The sequence below is a fragment of the Hippocampus bargibanti genome, linkage group LG17, assembly GCF_051943395.1.
Source record: "Hippocampus bargibanti isolate YZ-2025 linkage group LG17, ASM5194339v1, whole genome shotgun sequence".
Taxonomy (NCBI): Eukaryota; Metazoa; Chordata; class Actinopteri; order Syngnathiformes; family Syngnathidae; genus Hippocampus; species Hippocampus bargibanti.
The window spans coordinates 3,394,168-3,412,500 of NC_142750.1; the positions used below are offsets into that span (position 1 = coordinate 3,394,168).

Here is an 18,333-nt window from a genome sequence, read left to right on the forward strand (position 1 = left end):
TTTATAGTCACAGGATTTTTTTTCTGTGGGTGAGCAGCGGCAGCCACACACGCCAGCGTTCACTCAACCCCGAAGTAACTCAAATAGATAGAAATATAGCTAGCTAGCTAATGTATAGCTAATAAATATCTAATAGATAACCAGCTAGACAGCTTACAGCCAGCCAACTCGACAGCTAATAGCTAGCCAGATAGCTAATGGATAGCTAATACATAGCTATTTGATAGCCAGATAGCCAACAGCTAGCCAGCTAACAGATAGCTAGCTAGCTAACGGATAGCTAATAAATAGCTAATAGATAGCCAACAGCTAGCCAGCTAATGGATAGCTAATAAATAATAGCTAATAGATAGCCAGATGACATGTTATCCTTGACATGTTATCAGTGACACGACACATAAGACAGAAACTGAATTGGTTAATGGTGACACTGGCTGATTGTGATGGTTTTTAACATTTTGCACAACCCTGAAATACATCACTGCCATCGTGTTGTTGCGGTCACTTTTATTTAGCATTTTAAATCTATTTTAATTGCATTCGGATCCCATTATAATACAATGAAAACAGAAGGATGACTAAGGCTGGGGGCTGCAGAATGGCATTCACCATTGAAGTGGGCGACACATCAGTTATATGCCTGTTGGGGGTATGGGGGGGTGCAAGCATGTTGGAATGGGGATATAAATTTACAGATGCTCACTGACCGGACCACCCACAGGCTCACGAGGGACCACTAATAATCCTCTTTGAACATGCTTGTCACGTGTATCATAAGTATAAATATGTGTGAATAAAGATTATTATTATTATTATTAAAAAAGGTGAGGGTACGTAAAGACAGAAAAAACAAATGTCACCTTAAAAATGATACTATTACTGATGATTTTTAATAAATTTAAAATTTTATTTAATAAATAAATTAATTATGATTACGATTACTGACCTCGCGTGGTCATATCGGAGAACTGCATCGTCACTCTTGTCCTCTGACGTCATTCCCCACAATGCATAGCATTTTCAATATGGCGTTCTAAATACAGTACAGTAGTTGTATGCATCTCATGACAGCAACAAAAAGTAACACACTCAACAGAAGTCTATAAAAAAATATATTTGTATTTCGCATAGGAATATGAAACTCTTATTAAATGCGACAAAACGCGTCCCGAAGGCAGCGTTTTACAAAAGTATCGTTCGATACCGGAGTTCGTTAGCCGACATCGGCCTGAAAGCCGAAGGGTCGCCGGTGATAGTCGGGTCAAGCCGGGATCTGGTGCAGAGAGTCGGGACCCAGGTGGAGGTGAGGACGGACTTTATCACCGAACACGAGGAGGCCGAACTTCTGCGGGAACTGGAACCTGGTTTGAAGAAGAAACGTTACGAATTTGATCATTGGGATGACGTAAGTCCTGTTTCTTAGATAATACCCGAATTCAATTATAGAAGTGGTAGAATATATATTTTTCCCCATAACTGCCAAGTATCAAACAAAAAGAAGCATTAGCATATATATTTCTAGAGCTCGCAATTTTCTTTCCTAGTATTCAGTGACAGCCATTTTTGATTTCTGACGAAAATCTGCCTGCATTCTCGATCGTTGATATTCGCTAATTGACGTTTGGAATCTCGTGTTGTCTGGTCTTGTTTACAATTTAAAAAGCTTTTCAATGGTACCTTACTCGTTAAGATCTGCCAAAAACTAAGAATGTTATGCTAGTTTAAACTGTAATAAAGAACTCGGTCACAGATTTTCATTGTTTTAACTGTAATTGCAGGCAGAAAATCCCCTCATATTTCCTTAGTATTTGTCATAGAACAATAATCGATACATCATTTGTAAGCTATTTAAATGTATTTTAATATGGTATTAGAAAATGTGTGATGAATTATTATTGAAAACATTTGTCACATCTCGACTGTATAATTGAGTTTGCGAGAAAATGACTTAAAAAAAAGTCCTCAAATATGTCAGGCTCTTCTTCTTTTCCTTTCGGCTTTCCCTTCAAGGGCGTCGCAGCAAATCGGTGTCCTCCATCTTGAGAGGTTTGATCATGTATAGCAAATTGCAAAGCAGAAAGTCCCATAAACACGTTTTCTTTCTGTGCTCACCTCGTCTTGTTTAGGCGATTCATGGATACAGAGAAACCGAACGTGTGACTTGGGGGGCAGGATGCCAGACCATCATAACTCGTGTCAGGTCTGTGGCTTTCGCCTCTGGAAGTTCACTTCTTGGGCCCGTCCACGTCCTCGATCTGGACAAAGCCGGCTATATCAAGCCTCACATTGACAGTGTCAAGGTCAATAACGTTCATTCAGTTTTACAAAGATACAGATGAGTCTCTGGTAACAACTTATTTGATGTTTTTCCTTTCACAGTTCTGTGGCAGCACCATTACTGGGTTGAGTCTTCTTTCAGATAGCGTCATGCGCTTAGTCAAAAATGATACTCAGAGTGAGTGGCTAGACCTGCTGCTGCCGAGACGCTCGCTCTACATTCTAAGGTTCGGCACCTAAAGCACATTAAAGGACAACCGACACCTCCGGACAAGTTGTGTCCATAATTTGTAAAATCACTTCAAATGACTTTTACTGAGCGCATTTTACAAAGATACCACCGCATATAGCTAGCTATATTTTACGTTTTAAGACTTGCGCTGAATATTCAGGAAATCTTGTTTTCGAGTTGATGACGATGCCCGAAGTGACGTCACGGTGGGAACACCCCTGACCGAGAAAGCGACACACAATGCATTTTGGGTACTTTTTTTCGCCTGAAAACACTGTGTTGATCGCAAAATTAGAAGGAAAACTACATGAATAACGTGATGGTGAATCGTTGTGCGTCGCAGGCAATTGCGGTAACACGCATAAAGAAGATAGAAGTTTACACAAATTCCCAGTGGACAAATCAGCCCATTTTCAACAGAGCTTGTGCGCCATCTTGTGCATTTTCTGGGCGCTACATTGGAGTCCAGGTGGCTCGAATTGATACGGAATGACTTCTTTAATCGATTGCAAACATTTATGCTTTCCTCTTCAGAACTATTTGAATCATATTAATAACTGGATGAGTAACAAGAAAGCATCTTCTCTGAATCTGAAGCCATTGTTTGGATTCTGGAGCAAGGCAGTTTGTGAAGGAGTGTGACATCACGAACAATGGGGCGGGACTTTCTGAATCTGCCCAGTTGCGAGCTCATTTTGTGGCAGTTTTGCGACACTTTTTTCATTCATTTTTCAGTCATTTTTATTGGTGTTTTGCATTTGACTTAAAAATATCAGCCTGCGTGTTTTGGGTATTTTAGATGCTATAAAACGTTTTTCTGATATTAGTTAGGAAACAAAAAAAATGGTGTCGGTTGTCCTTTAACTGGAGTTATAGTCTCTTTGGCACTCACATTTCTCTCTGCTCATATTACAGGGACCGGGCCAGATACGACTTCACTCATGAGATCCTAAAAGATGAGGAGTCTTTGTTTAATGGACAGAAAGTGCCTCGACAGCGCCGCGTCTCTGTTATTTGTCGGAACCTTCCAGTTTAAAATGCACTTCAGCTCTGATTGGATATGAATTCGACCTGAGCTCCAAAGACAATGTAAGTAGCCTTTATGGAAGGTGTGTGTAAGACTTTGATTTGATGAAAATATGGTTTAAAAAAAAGTGCCATCCTGTGCGGTAATTTCCCAGCTAATGTACATTTTGGAGGCATTTTGTCTTAACTGTGGTTGAAGATAAAAGTATAGTGATAGCTCGGCTTACGAATGCTTTAGCTAACGAACGTTTCGCCTTAGTAATAGTACACAAAAAGACCGTGTCTAACTGTGCCAGTGAGGTTTAGTTAAAAAAAAAGACATCTTAGACCATTATTTTGGTTTGTCAGTTTTATTAGAAAACAACTTGATTCTACCTCGTGAATTCTTAGTCGTGAACTCTTGATTCCATTCTTTCAGTTTCGGTATATGACGTTAATAAGAAAAAAAAAGTCACCTACTACATATGGAGCAATTCTTCTCCAGATCTGGTGTCATAATCACAAAAAAAAACAAACTATGAAATGATTCTTCACTTCCCTCCGTCCTCTTCTGTCCATTTTCTCCCAACGCTTGTCTTCAAAAGGGGCAATCTGGAGCCTATTCTAGCCTCGCTCCAATTGCACGTTTACTCCGTGAGATAAAAATGCATTTTCTCATTAACGTTTTTGCGCTCCGGGTTGAGGCGTTTCAGAATCTGCGCTAGCACGTTGACAGTCTGTTCACTGCTCAGGCCGGTGCGCTTGGTTTGGAATTTTTTCAGTAGGTCTTTGGTGGTCATCGGTTTTCGGATGAGGTAGCGGCGGACCGCTTCTTCTGTGAGTTGAACGTCACTGCGGGCGAAGGATGGCAAAAACAAGTTTAAGCCCCCGTTCCATTTATCGGGATTGTAATTTCAAGATTGAACTGCCAGAATTAATAATAATACATTTCATTTATAATCACCTTTCAAAACTCTCAAGGTCACTTTACAGTCACAGGATACAGTCGCTAATAAATAGCTACCTAGCCATCCAGATAGCTAGATAATTAAACGATAGCTAGCTAGGTCTGTGTAAGCACTCAGTCGTACGGGAGTGGTCCATCGATGAGAAGGTTTCTTCAGCCGTCATCTGTACAAATTTGAAGGTGTCGGACGTTTCGCTTCTTATTCAAGAGGCTTCGTCAGCGAACTAAAATATTTTGCTGGTAAACTCTGCTATGATTGGTCCCTGCTCTCAGGTTGGGGGGGGGGAGCAGAAGACTACTCCCTGCGGCTACACTGATTACTTCTATTGTCCTGACTGATGACTTCTATTGTCCTGTCTGAGTACGGGGTCTACGACTGGCCTGATTGCCCCATTTGATCTGGTATCACCTCATCAGCATAACTTGGCCTGTGTTGCCTAAGAACTCGGTTGTTGGAACGATCCAAATTGAACCTCACCCGACCATGGCGGTTTAGTGAAGGGTTTTGCGAAAGAAAATAGATGGTTTGAAAGGGAGTAAAACAAGCTATTTTCATAAAACAGCAAAACCCTTCAAGGGCATACCCGGTAACGCAGGATGATTCATTGAAATGGAGGTTTAGGGGAAAAAAAAGTGTCATAACACGCTACCTGGAACTGGGAGTCGATTTTCCCGATGGAGGTTGAGGCGTGCTCTTCCCAGAAGGACATGGGCTCTGAGCGCTGGGGTCCATCTTGAGCCTTTTGGCAACTGGCGAGTCTGGCCCTGGACCTTGCATCTGTCTTTTACCTGTTGGAAAAAAAGCCCATTTTATTGATGAGAAGATGGGAACAAAATTATAAAACATCTCCTTGGAAGATTTTTGGTGGAAAAAAAAGTTGTTGGTTGAACATCACAATAGGTCATTGCTTGAAGTCACCTTGCTCAAGCTTGCTGGCAGCAGCTCGTAAAGTGTTGGAGGTTGCAGCGGTGTCTATGGATGGCGTTCCCGGACGGCTGCCAGTTTTGGAGCTCCCGGCGGAGCCGCGTCCACCTCGCTTTGGAGGAGTGCGTTTCTTCTACAAGGAGACAAACAAGAAGATTGGTTGTGGATAGCTAGAATCTCTTCAATTTGTGTTCGTTTACAGTCACATAAATTGTTCTTCATGCGATTGACAATCTATATTTTGAACCCCAAAAAAAATCTATCGATCGATCTCGCTGTCTATCGAGCTAGCTAGGAACCTACTTATCGATCTAGCTGTCTGTCTATCTATCTACCGAGCCAGCTCGCCATCTATCTAGCTAGCCAGCTCGCCATCTATCTAGCTAGCGCGCTCGCCATCAATCTTGCTGGGATGGCCCGCTCGCCATCTATCTAGCTCGCTATCTATCTAGCTAGCTATCTACCTAGCTCTCTATCTCGCTCGACTATCTACCTAGCTCGCTATCTATCTACCTATCTATCTACCTAGCTCGCTATCTATCTATCTAGCTCCCTATCTATCTATCTACCTGCCTAGCTTGCTATCTATCTATCTATCTATCTATCTATCTATCTATCTATCTATCTATCTATCTATCTACCTAGCTATCTATCTACCTAGCTCGCTATCTATCTATCTATCTATAGATCTATCTATCTATCTAGCTATCTATCTACCTGCCTAGCTTGCTATCTATCTATCTATCTATCTATCTATCTATCTATCTATCTATCTATCTATCTATCTATCTATCTATCTATCTATCTATCTATCTATCTATCTATCTATCTATCTATCTATCTATCTATCTATCTATCTATCTATCTACCTGCCTAGCTTGCTATCTATCTATCTATCTATCTATCTATCTATCTATCTACCTAGCTATCTATCTACCTAGCTCGCTATCTATCTATCTATCTATAGATCTATCTATCTATCTAGCTCCCTATCTATCTATCGACCTAGCTCCCTATCTATCTATCGACCTAGCTCGCTATCTATCTATCTATCTATCTATCTATCTATCTATCTATCTATCTATCTATCTATCTATCTATGTATCTACCTAGCTCTCTATCTATCTATCTAGCTCGCTAATCTATCTATCTCTCTATCTATCTATCGACCTAGCTCGCTATCTATCTATCTACCTAGCTCGCTATCTATCTATCTACCTAGCTCGCTATCTATCTATCTATCTATCTATCTATCTATCTATCTATCTATCTATCTATCTATCTATCTATCTATCTATCTATCTCACACACACACAGTATAGGCACTTATTCATCCACACACACACACGCGAAGCACCATGAATAAAGCGGAGGAAGTTTCTCCCTCGATGTCACTGTCGTCCGAGCTGTCCGATTCGCCGCTGCTGTCTGCAAAACGTGAAGAGCACACAATCTTACAAGTTGCAACTTTATAAAGATGTCAACGCGACGTATTTCAAATCGCTTTCATGTTGTAACATGACGGCAAAAGTCGTTTGTAACCCGTGAAGAGCGTACCTTTTTTTTTCTTTTTTTCTGCCTGTGCCGGTGTTTTTTTTCCTTCTTCTTCCTCCTCCTCCTCCTTTGCTTCCTCCTCATTCTGTTTCTCCTCTTCGCTCTCTTCTTCACTTTCTGAAGCCTCATCAATCCCTGTAAAGTTAAAAAAGAACAAAGTAAAGTCACGAGGATGATCTATCTTTTAAAGGACAACCGACACCTTCGGACAAGTTGCGTCCATAATTTGTAAAATCACTTCAAATGACTTCTACTGAGCACATTTTACAAAGATTCCACCGCATATAGCTAGCTATATTTTACGTTTTAAGACTGGCGCTGAATATTCAGGAAGTCTTGTTTTCGAGTTGATGACGATGCCTGACGTGACGTCACTGAAGGAACGCCCCTGACCGAGGAATGAAACAATGCATTTTGGGTACTTTTTTTCACCTGAAAACAGTGTTGATTGCAAAATTAGAAGGAAAACTACATATATAACCCAATGGTGAATCGTTGTGTGTCACAGCCAATTACGGTAACACGCATAAAGAAGATAGAAGTTGACACAAATTCCCAGCGGACAAATCAGCCCATTTCCAACAGAGCTTATGCGCCATCTTGTGCATTTTCTGGGCACTACATCGGAGTCCAGACGGATCGAAATTGATACGGAAGGACTTCTTTAATCGATTGCAAACATTTATGCTTTCCTCTTCAGAACTATTTGAATCATATTCATAACTGGATGCTTAACAAAAAAGCATCTTCTCTGAATCTAAACTCTGAAGGCATTGTTTTGATTCTGGAGCAAGGCAGTTCGTGGAGGAGTATCCTGGTGTGACGTCACGAAAAAGTGGGCGGGACTCTCCGAATCTGCGCAGTTGCGAACTCATTTTGTGGCAGTTTTGGGACACTTTAAGTCATTTTTAATTGGTGTTTTGAATTTGACTAAAAATATCAGCCTGCGCGTTTTGGGTATTTTTGATGCTATAAAACGTTTTTCTGATGTCAGGTAGGAAACAAAAAAAATGGTGTCGGTTGTCCTTTAAACATTTGACCAGCATGATATACCGCGCTGACCTTTCGGGACGTCTTCTCCTTTGCTGGGTCTTGATTTTTCAGGTTCTTCATCTGAACTGTTTGTGGAGGACAACAGAAAGGATTTTTTTTTTGTCAAGAAAACCGACATTTTGAGTAATAAAAAAAAATCTTTTGATGGATCTGACCTGCTTTCATCTGACATGTAATCCACCTCCAAGCCCTCGTAGTCGCCATCATCGCTGTCTTCCAAAGCCTCTTTGTCATTGCTCTTCTTCTTCTTTGATTTTCTTTTCCCCGCTTCACTCTTCGCTTTAGTCTTGCCTTCTCCATCTAAAAGCAACCATGTTTTATGTTCATATGTTCTGGGTCACTCTTATTGCATCATGCCTTCCTCCGCAACCTTCTCCCAGACTGTTGTCGCTGTCATCGCTGCTCATCTCAAAATCATCTTCCATATCGTGGATCCGCAGGTCGCCACCCCGACCGCCGCCCTTCTTCTTCTTGGTTGATTTCTCGCTCTCTTCCTCGTCGTCGTCGCCCTGCGTTTGCTCGCGGAGACGTCGTTGGAGCATGATGCTGAAGTGGTTCACCACCTTGTTTCTCCTTTGCGCGCAAGGGGAAAAAAAAGGGTAAGAAAATATCGGATAATAGATGCGTTTGTGTTGTTTTGACAGTAATTTGAGTGTAGCTTTAACAACTCAACACCATTGTGGTTAATCCATTCCGATCCATGCAAGGATGCATCGGGGAAATTAAAAAAGGGGGCCAAATTCTTTTTATTTTGTATTGTGTTGTCATATTATTTGTTATTTAGTTTTTTTTTGTTCTTTTGACTTTTGTTTATGCAGACATTAGTAAGAAATGTGCTAAGTCTATTTGCTTTGTCTTTTCTGTAATACCGTACAATAGCTATCTGGCTTTTTTTGGGTGGGGGGGGGGTCATGTTTGTACAGATTTATTTAGCTATCTATTAGCTGTCTATTAGCTAGCTAGCTTTCTATCTGAGTTACTTCCGGGTTGAGTGAAGACCTAGCTAGTTATCTGTTAGCTATCTTTCTATCTGAGTTACTTAGCTATCTATTAGCTGTCTATTAGCTAGCTTTCTATCTGAGTTACTTCCAGGTTGAGTGAAGACCTAGCTAGTTATCTGTTAGCTATCTTTCTATCTGAGTTACTTAGCTATCTATTAGCTGTCTATTAGCTAGCTTTCTATCTGAGTTACTTCCAGGTTGAGTGAAGACCTAGCTAGTTATCTGTTAGCTATCTTTCTATCCGAGTTACTTAGCTATCTATTAGCTAGCTAGATTCCTGACTTACTTCCGGGTTGAGTGAAGGCCTAGCTAGCTATCTGTTAGCTATCTATTAGCTAGGTTTCTATCTATTTGAGTTACTTCCGGGTTGAGTGAACACTGACATGTGTGGCTGCCGCTGCTCACCCACAGAAAAACTTATCCTGTGACTTTAAAGTGACATTGAGAGTTTTGAAAGGTGCTTAGAAATTAAATGTATTATTATTATTATTATTATTAAGGCGCACAGATCATGTTGCAATATGCGCTAATCGTAATAGACCATCGTAATAGTCCAGATGCATCACTGTCCATGTACGTAATTTGAATTTTTTACATTGATTTATGCGTAAGTACAAGGCAAAAGCAACTTTCTCTCACCTGCCCCACTCCTCTTCTGCCTCCTCCGCAGTGAGAGTTCTGTGTTTCGCCACCGGAGTGAAATTGTACCAGCCGTGAACAGGGAAGGCTTCGAAGGCTCCATCGGGACACTGGGTGAAGATGTAGTAGGATGCATTTTCTGTGACGCCACCTTTTTTCAGACCTTTGAACCTTATATCGACCAGCACAGAGAGAGGGGTTCGTTAAACTTTGCATTTTGCTAAAGCACAAAGCGTTTTTCATCACACCTTTTACCAGCCTTGCCGTTGACTTTAAGAATCCAAGGCTGATCCTCCGGTTTGAACTCCCGCGTGACGATTCCAAACTTCTTCCGCCGCGCTTCCTCACGTTGCTTTTTGCCAAACTCGCTGCCAGCTGCGCCCTCCGGTGTCTCTTCTTCACCATATATTTTCCGAGCACTCATGTCTCTCTCCATACGAGCCTGAAGGAAGTTGTTCACATGGGTGTGACTAAAAAAAAAGTAGATTCTCTTCAATTGCAACGAGGGATTATCTGTCAACACTAATCGCTAAAACCGTCATTCTTATTAGGTCTCAACGTTATTGGAGGTAAATGATTACTAAATTTACCTGTGTCCACGTTGAACAGTTGACTTTATCCCCGGCGTTAAAAGCCATGATGTTGTATTTCTTGTTCGTATTTCTATGCAGGGGGAGATGAAACAGAGTATAATTGTACGACATTTAATGTCGTACAATCACAATACGCACATGCTGTATATTACTCACTTTGGCACTCGCACAATGTATTCAGTACTCAAAGAACTGCTGCTCCCCTGCAACACAAACAAAAAATTTCTCTGACAATGTTCAATTGCTTTCCACCCAAGTCGACCAAATCGGTACAAAATGAAAATAAAATTGCCTAAATATAATAAATCCCACCATGAGACAAACCATTACTCACCAGTGATGCCATAATTTGTTATTTTGACTCCAACTTCGAGGTACACTTCAAAGAGAGAAGTAGAAGTAATGTTATTAAGAATTACGCAATGCTTCTTGCGCGTTCACTAGCTTTGTGTTAAAAGAAACACGAGTAATTAAATTGTAAATTACGATGAGATAATCATTACTCCAGTATACATATTTGTCGATTATCCATAATTATTACTATTAATATTGCTGATGTTCGTCGGTTCAATTTTTTTTGGGGGGGGGGAGCTGAGTTGACAAACATTCTTAGTTGCTGCAAAACAGGAAGCCGCATTTGTCCGGATGGATATTTGTGTCACAACGAGGAGCTGCAAAGTTAAGCGGCTGGTGCTCAAAATGTAAGTTTAATTTACAAAATATATAATAGCTGGTCTTTTCGTTTGTTTTGATGTTCAAATACGAACGTATTTGTTCTTGCGACCAATGATAAATACAAATTCTATACGAATCGATTTAAAACACCAATTCAAAATAAACTGCGACGATACCATCGTTGTTCAACGCCGTTTCGTGGACATTATTAACTTAAGTTATGCCGGAGAGAAAACGGAGAAAGGAAAATTACATTTGCGATGTGCAGACGATGAATTTGTTGGTACGGCAGTATTTTAACGGTGCACTTTTCGGTCCGTGCTTTAATGTTGCGGGTAAGAAACAAGTACGCATAAACATTCCGTAGTGCTTGGTGACTTGTTAAACATAGAAAATAAGATTAAAAAAAAAGCACTGACACGTTTGTAAAATATATTCCTTAGTGCTGGGTGATTCGTTAAATATAGAAAATAGTATAAAAAGAACTCAAAATATTTAAGACGGGGTGACTTTAAGATAGAAAATCTCTTGTAAACATGACACACACCAGTGCTTACATACTGTAACAGGATTTCTGGCGATCTATACCAACCGCCTCAGCCGATTTTAGCACAGCACCTCTCACCTGCTTCATGTGTGGAGTTTACAACAACAATAATAATAATACGTAATAATAATTTGTTTTTTGTAAGTGCCTTTCAAAACTCAAGGTCACTTTACAGTCACAAGAATTGAAACGGATTCACGTGGTAAATGTGAGGATGTGAGAAGATGCATCCCTTGACTCTTTTTGTCAATGGATGCTGGCTACTTCAAGATGGCGCCTCGAGAGTGGCTGCCTTTACAGCAGCTCATGTATTTTGTTTTTCTACTTCTTCCTTTCCTTTGCTATGAAATGTACATTTCTCCACTGCGAGACTAATAAAGGCTAATCCAATCCAATGAAATGTCCTCAATCCCACTCCCCGAATCTGGCCTCTAACTTGACTTGTCTTGAATTACAACCAGATTACATTTGCATTGTTTTTTGCATCGGGACAAGACACAGAGAGCGCAGCTGTTGGCTGCTTAATCAAACACCTTCTACCCTCTTGAGTGGCTGAGTTTGACCATCTGCGTTTTCTTTCTTGTCATCATGATCTCTTGTGCCTTTGTGCTTCTCCTGGGTGAGTCAAGGCCTTGAAATTATCGTATTTAAATCACATTAGCTATCTATTAGCTGGCTGGTTATCTAGTTAGCTGTCTGGCTAACTATCTATTAGCTATGTATTAGCTTGCTAGCTTTCTATCGATTGTTGAGTGAATGCTGGCGCATTTTATTTATTTATTTATCTGAAAATGCCTTTGTTATCAATTTTGCTCATATGCTACCGAGCTATAATTGCTATCAAATTGCTATTTATTAGCTAACTGGGTGGCTATCTACTAGCTGGATGGCTATCTAGTTAGCTATGTGGATAACTATCTATTAGCTATTACTTATCTAGCTAGCTGTCTATCTAGTATTTGTGTTACTTCCAGGTTGAGTGAACGCTGGCGCGTGTGGCTGCCGCTGCTCACCCACAGAAAAACGTATCCTGTGACTGTAAAATGACTGCTTAGAAATCAAATGTATTATTATTATTATTATTATTATTATTATTATTATTATATATATTATTATTATTATTTATTATTATTATTATTATTATTATATTCTATTTATAATTGTGTTTTGTTTATTGTATTCTATTTATAATTGTACTTTATTTATTATTGTATCTATGATTGTCTGTGACTGTAAAGTGTCTTTGAGAGCTTTGAAAGGCGCTTCAAATATAATGTTTTATTATTATTATTATTATTATAAATATTGTTTTTTTTCCCAAGGATCATTCTTCATCCTCGGACATTGCGTTTTTCCTCCCGGTAAGTCCAACAAACCTTTCAGGGTTTCCCCAACCGTGATGATGTTGCCGCCATTTTATCCCTCCCAGGTTCCTGCGATAACTACGTCAACGTGACCGAACCTTCTCGCAACGTGGCCTTCACATCTTCGTCCTTCAACGGCTACCCGCGCGACGACAGCCATCTTACCAGTCAATGGTCACGCTTCCTTGGAATCGGCGGCGACAGAATCGTCGAAAACTGCCAATCAGGACCTCGCGGCGGTTTCCAAAACCCTACACGTTTCTCATTTGCATATCCGACTGTGGAATCGGCCACGGCGTACACGGGGACTGGGTATATTCATAGTGGATCGTGCGACACTCACAGTTTCACGGTGGATGCGGTATACTGTCCGGGAAAATTTTATATCTTAAAACCAAGAAATTACCCGGTGTCCAGTTCTGGCTTTGTAACCTGTAAGATCGTCGAAACATTTCATGATTCTGTGTTCATTTGGTTTGATCATGGGTGTATAACCCCCCCGACCCCTTCCCCCCCATCCATTCCAGATCATTCTGTTTGTAGAAACGATTCTTGTGGGCCACTCGCTGAGTGTAACAGCGATGGCGGATGCACCTGCGTGACCGGATACAAATTACTCCCAAGTCATCTGCCCACCATGAATTCGTATGGCTGTACTGGTAAACAAACGCTTCCTCATGTATTTATTGGTACGGGACATTGGGGTTGTTGGGGGGAGGGGGGGGGGCAGATACAGTGATACCGCGGTTTACGAACCCCTTGGCTAACGGACTGAAACTGAAAATTTTACCTTGGCATACGAACTATTTTTTGGGATACACACGGAGCTGCCACAATAACGACGAGCCCGTTCACCTAACAAGAAAATGCCACCGGCTTGTTTTGGTCCTCTATTCCCCGCCCCCAGTCTTCGGTTAAAGCCACGTGATTGGTCAAGAATGCAGCAGTGAGGGGAGGTGGTGGTGATGAGGAACACGGTAAAATTATCGCAGAGAAAACACCTACAAGGTGAAAGATGGTCAAAGTAGAAGGTTATGTTCCTCATCAGATGTTTAATGCTGATGAAACCGGCCACTCCTTTCCATCTAGCCATGAATGACCATCACAAAGGTAAATAAAACAACTTTATTATACAGTACAGTGTATTTCTTTAATTATAATACCATATCATATTTATTATACATAAAATAATGTATATTTTGTGTAGTTTTAGAAAATTAGAAAGTAGAAAATTATGTTCTATGGGGACCTGGAAACGGATTATTCTCATTTTAATGGTTTCCTATGGGAAATTAATTTTTGAGATACACACTTCACACTCTGTCTGGGAAGCAATTAAGTTCATAAGCCAAGGTATCACTGTATCCTAAAACATATCCGTATATCTTTCCAAAGATATCGACGAGTGTTCGACAGGGGTTTGTGGAAGTAATTCCGATTGTAACAACACAATTGGAGCCTACACTTGTAGCTGCCTGGTCGGATATATTGCGACCAATCCGGAACAGGCGCCCGGAGGCGAGAATCCATGCATAGGTACTATTACTGTCTGCAAAAGCTTTCTTAACTCATTCTGTCTGACCAGCGCTCTTTCAGCAGTCCCCTCCCCCGCAAGAAGTTCAATTCCTAAATGATGTGAGTCTGGAGTTATCTGAGCTTGAAATGGGGGCAGATGTACAAAATACAATCCATATTGATTCATATAGCGCTTTAACAAGAGCTGAAGCTGTAATAAAGAGCTAATATGAAAAAAAAAGGCAAACACTGCCCCCTTGTGGAATTGAAAAAAAAACATTGCCAGAGGTCTGACCAGCGCTTTATCGGCACCAAAACCCCCCCAAAAAAATCGGGAATGGCAGGGAATGAGTTAATTATTATTATTTTTAATTCACACACACCGTGATGCCGTTATTTACACGTACAAGCTGATCCAGTCTCCCCTCCTTGCAAGATATCAACGAGTGCCTCGAAAACGTGTGCGGTGATGACGGCACGTGTTTGAATGAGGCCGGAAGTTATCAATGTCAATGCAACGATGGTTACCAGAACATGAGAAATGCCACTCCTATTTGCCAAGGTATGATTTTGATTCATATTCATATTATTATTATCATCGTTGTTGTTCCATTGCTTCATCAGTATTGAAATATGTGAGTAAATGATAAAAGATTAATTAAAGTCATGGCGTGGAATGCCTTTTACTTGAAAATGAGCAGTTGCAAAAAACAATTTAAAAATGTTATCAGACATTTTTTTGTTCTATTATGACCCTGTTAAAAAATTGCATCTCCAATTGCCAACTGAAAAAAAATACAACCCCGCCCCAATATCTCTCTATTTGCTATCTAGCTGGCTATCTATTAGATATTTATTAGCTATCCATTAGCTAGCTAGCTAGTTTTCTATCTATTTGAGTTACTTCGGGGTTGAGTGAACGCTGGCGCGTGTGGCTGCCGCTGATCACCCACAGAAAAACTTTATCCTGTGACTGTAAAGTGACCTTGAGACTTTCGAAAGGTGCTTAGAAATCAAATGTATTATTATTATTATTATTATTATTATTATTATTATTATTATTATTATTAATATCTCTGTTGTTATTTCATTGTCAGACATCGACGAATGCTTGGATCCTTTGCTCTGCGGTCCATACTCGGAATGCATCAACACACCTGGCCTTTATACCTGCGTGTGTCAAGTGGGCTTCTCTCCAACGGACCAGGAGCAGCCACCTAGCGGAAAAAACATTTGTCGTGGTAAACCGTCACTCTTTTTTTGGGGGCGGGGGGTGCGATAAACCCCACTTTGTAAGCATTCATATTTCCAAACAATCCAATTTTTAAGAGATAACATTGACATTGATTATGATTTGAAAACTACTCTTATTTTGATATTCAGCTGGATTTGTGTTACACATGTTGTCTAGATGGACCCCCCCCCCCCACACACACACACACACACACACACATAACCCTCCTTTTTTGTGCTTGGCAGATATTGACGAATGCAGCGAAGATGCCACGATCTGTGGACCGGATTCCAACTGCACAAACTCGGTGGGCTCCTATGTTTGCACCTGTTTCCACGGTTACCGGCTGAACAACCAGGACGTGATTGCCAGCATTGGCAACCCTTGCACGGGTACGTTTGCAACGTGTTATTATTATTTATAATAATAATAATAATCATCATCATTATCATCATCATCATCATCATAATGATAATCACAATAATAATAATAATAATGTAATTATATAATAATAATTACATCACTATTAATAATAATATATATTTTTTTAATTATTATTATTATTTTTATGATACAATTTTTATTTTCCTTATTATTATTATTATTATATTGTATTGTACCGATGTAGATGGATGCAACCAGTCACCTGGTTTATTTGTGTATTTTAATGTGCATTATTATTTATTATTATTATTATTATTATTATTATTATTATAATTATTATATTATTATTATATTTTTTATTGTACAGCGGTAGATGAATGCTGTGAGTCACCTGGTTTGGTTGTGTATTTTAATGGGTATTATTATTATTATTATTATTATTATTATTATTTTATTTTACATATGTAGATGAATGCAGCAAGTCACCCGGTTTATTTGTGTTTCTTAATGTGTATTATTATTATTATTATTATTATTATTATTATTATTATTTTTTTTTGTACAGATGTAGATGAATGCAGCGAGTCACTTAGTGTATCTTAGTGTATTTGTTTATTTTAATGTGCAATGTTATTATAATAATAATAATTATTATTTTTATCATTATTATTATTATACTTTATTTATTTATTTATTTATTTATTTTGAGCAGATGTAGATGAATGCAGCGAGTCACCTGGTATATGCGGTTTTCAAACAGTGTGCACAAATGCGCCCGGGACATTTTATTGTTCCTGTCCAGATGGCTTTTACCCTTCCACTGGCATTTTATGGGTTGTCGGAGTCTCCTTTTGCAAAAGTAAGCTTCAAATCACACTCCCACGTCACCACGATCCACTTGGAGAATTTGATTTCTATGTTCCCCACCGCAGGTCTTCCGGATATTCTCAATGAGATCATTCCTCCGGTGGTAAGGGAAGTTAAAGGACAACCGACATCACTTTTTTTGTTTCCTAACTGACATCAGAAAAACGTTTTATAGCATCTAAAATACCTAAAAGACGCAGGCTGATATTTTTTGTCAAATGTAAAACACCAATAAAAATAACTTACTGTCCAAAATCTGCAATAAAAATGAACCCGAAAGTGGCCAGTTTCAGAAGGTCCCGCCCCCTTGTTCGTGATGTCACCCCAAGATGTCTTGCCTAGCTGGAGAATCAAAACAATGGCTTCAGATTCGGAGAATATGCTTTCTTGTTACACCTCCAGTTATGAATATGATTCAAATAGTTCTGAAGAGGAAAGCATACATGTTTGCAATCGATTAAAGAATTTATTCCGTGCCATTTTGAGGTATCTGGGGGCGGGAAATGTAGCATTAAAAAGAGGCAGAAAATGGCGACAAAGCTCCGTGTAAGGAATTAATTAATCAGCCCGTTTCCACAGGCTGATTAATTCCTTACATGGAGCTTTGTCGCCCTCTTCTGCCTCTTTTTGGTGCAACATGAAGTTTTGAGACCAAACAAGTACAGCAAAACGCATTGACGTGATGGAAGGAATGCTACAATGTGTCCTTTTTTCGGTCAGGGGCGTTCCTTCAGTGACGTAACATACGGACTCGTCACCAACTCAAAAACAAGACTTCCAGAATATTCAGTGCGAGTCTTAAAGCGTAAAAAAATAGCTATGCAATGGAATTTTTGTAAAATACGCTCAGTAGAAGTCATTTGAAGCCATCTTAATCAAATTATGGACACAACTTGTCCGGTGACGTCGGTTGTCCTTTAAGGATGACACAATTGTAGTTTTCGGAACACTGTTTAAAAACTTATGTTTGTTACAGGGGCGGACAAAAGAGAGAACATTTCTCGACAACATGGACCAACAACTTGTCAACAACACAAATGTCGTTTTACCGCTGCCAGTAGGTAAAACGCCGTGTTTGAGTTTTTGTTGTACCCGTAAAGTACAGTAAAGTTGCCGTGTTGCTTTTTCTCTCACCAGACAGTGGCAAACAGTTTCTCGGCATCGATGGTACACATATTGCACAATTAATTCAACATGCTCGAATTTCCGCCGTAAAATCTTGACGCTTTGCAACATGTTCAACAGGAGGTGTCGGGTGTCGGGCCGCGGGCCAACGCGATCAAGGTGAGCAGCGAAGGAGATGGAGGCACAGGAAGTAAGATCCTCGCCATTTCGGATCACCTAGTGAGCGCCATGGTGTCGCCGGACCAGAACGAAAGCACGACGACGATGAACAGTTCAACCGTGGGTATGAAAATTCTCGCCTTAAAGGGATTCCGTTGCGCATGTTTTTGATTCCAACACTTTTCGTGCGCTCCAGAATTAACCCTTGAGACGATTG

At 40.0% G+C, this 18,333-nt stretch overlaps 3 protein-coding genes across 4 annotated transcripts in view; 2 read left to right on the forward strand and 1 right to left on the reverse strand.

The window, feature by feature from the left end:
• Window positions 1–1,032: 1,032 nt before the first annotated feature.
• Window positions 1,033–9,817, forward strand: alkbh7 (alkB homolog 7, RNA demethylase). 2 transcript variants are annotated; one of them, XM_089018689.1, is made up of 5 exons: window positions 1,033–1,405; window positions 2,127–2,300; window positions 2,380–2,504; window positions 3,425–3,598; window positions 9,685–9,817. In XM_089018689.1, the coding sequence occupies exons 1-4, from the start codon at window positions 1,136–1,138 to the stop codon at window positions 3,543–3,545; spliced, it is 690 nt and encodes a 229-aa protein (XP_088874815.1). In that variant the 5' UTR covers window positions 1,033–1,135; the 3' UTR covers window positions 3,546–3,598; window positions 9,685–9,817. The 2 variants fall into 2 exon arrangements, with proteins under 2 accessions (XP_088874815.1, XP_088874814.1); XM_089018688.1 differs by lacking the exon at window positions 9,685–9,817 and adding an exon at window positions 8,454–8,593.
• On the reverse strand, window positions 3,633–11,878 carry gtf2f1 (general transcription factor IIF, polypeptide 1). Its single transcript, XM_089018686.1, has 14 exons — window positions 11,175–11,878; window positions 10,581–10,625; window positions 10,403–10,449; window positions 10,244–10,316; window positions 9,902–10,095; window positions 9,654–9,824; window positions 8,384–8,586; window positions 8,169–8,313; window positions 8,023–8,078; window positions 6,964–7,095; window positions 6,764–6,834; window positions 5,401–5,539; window positions 5,132–5,270; window positions 3,633–4,366 (listed from the first exon to the last, which is right to left on the reverse strand). The coding sequence occupies exons 2-14, from the start codon at window positions 10,590–10,592 to the stop codon at window positions 4,162–4,164; spliced, it is 1,587 nt and encodes a 528-aa protein (XP_088874812.1). The 5' UTR covers window positions 10,593–10,625; window positions 11,175–11,878; the 3' UTR covers window positions 3,633–4,161.
• The window catches only part of LOC148885267 (adhesion G protein-coupled receptor E3-like), a 16,790-nt gene continuing 8,174 nt past the window's right edge, over window positions 9,718–18,333 (forward strand). Inside the window, exons 1-13 of the mRNA XM_089018685.1 lie at window positions 9,718–9,851; window positions 12,791–12,829; window positions 12,898–13,491; window positions 14,228–14,368; window positions 14,784–14,909; window positions 15,445–15,588; window positions 15,827–15,973; window positions 16,678–16,824; window positions 16,898–16,935; window positions 17,809–17,889; window positions 17,970–17,999; window positions 18,078–18,240; window positions 18,313–18,333. The exon at window positions 18,313–18,333 is cut by the window's right edge and continues 93 nt beyond it. Of these exons, the coding sequence (XP_088874811.1) occupies window positions 13,470–13,491; window positions 14,228–14,368; window positions 14,784–14,909; window positions 15,445–15,588; window positions 15,827–15,973; window positions 16,678–16,824; window positions 16,898–16,935; window positions 17,809–17,889; window positions 17,970–17,999; window positions 18,078–18,240; window positions 18,313–18,333 (1,060 nt within the window). The 5' untranslated portion in view covers window positions 9,718–9,851; window positions 12,791–12,829; window positions 12,898–13,469. The remainder of the gene's footprint in view (window positions 9,852–12,790; window positions 12,830–12,897; window positions 13,492–14,227; window positions 14,369–14,783; window positions 14,910–15,444; window positions 15,589–15,826; window positions 15,974–16,677; window positions 16,825–16,897; window positions 16,936–17,808; window positions 17,890–17,969; window positions 18,000–18,077; window positions 18,241–18,312) is intronic.

Coding starts and splice junctions, on each gene's coding strand:
- alkbh7 (XM_089018689.1), top strand. CDS start 1,136: ATGAAACTCTTATTAAATGCGACAAAACGCGTCCCGAAGGCAGCGTTT. Junction 1,406..2,126: donor AATTTGATCATTGGGATGAC/GTAAGTCCTGTT, acceptor CGTCTTGTTTAG/GCGATTCATGGATACAGAGA. Junction 2,505..3,424: donor CGCTCGCTCTACATTCTAAG/GTTCGGCACCTA, acceptor CTCATATTACAG/GGACCGGGCCAGATACGACT.
- gtf2f1 (XM_089018686.1), bottom strand. Junction 7,096..8,022: donor AGGAGAAGACGTCCCGAAAG/GTCAGCGCGGTA, acceptor TTAACTTTACAG/GGATTGATGAGGCTTCAGAA. Junction 6,835..6,963: donor AGAAAAAAAGAAAAAAAAAG/GTACGCTCTTCA, acceptor CACGTTTTGCAG/ACAGCAGCGGCGAATCGGAC.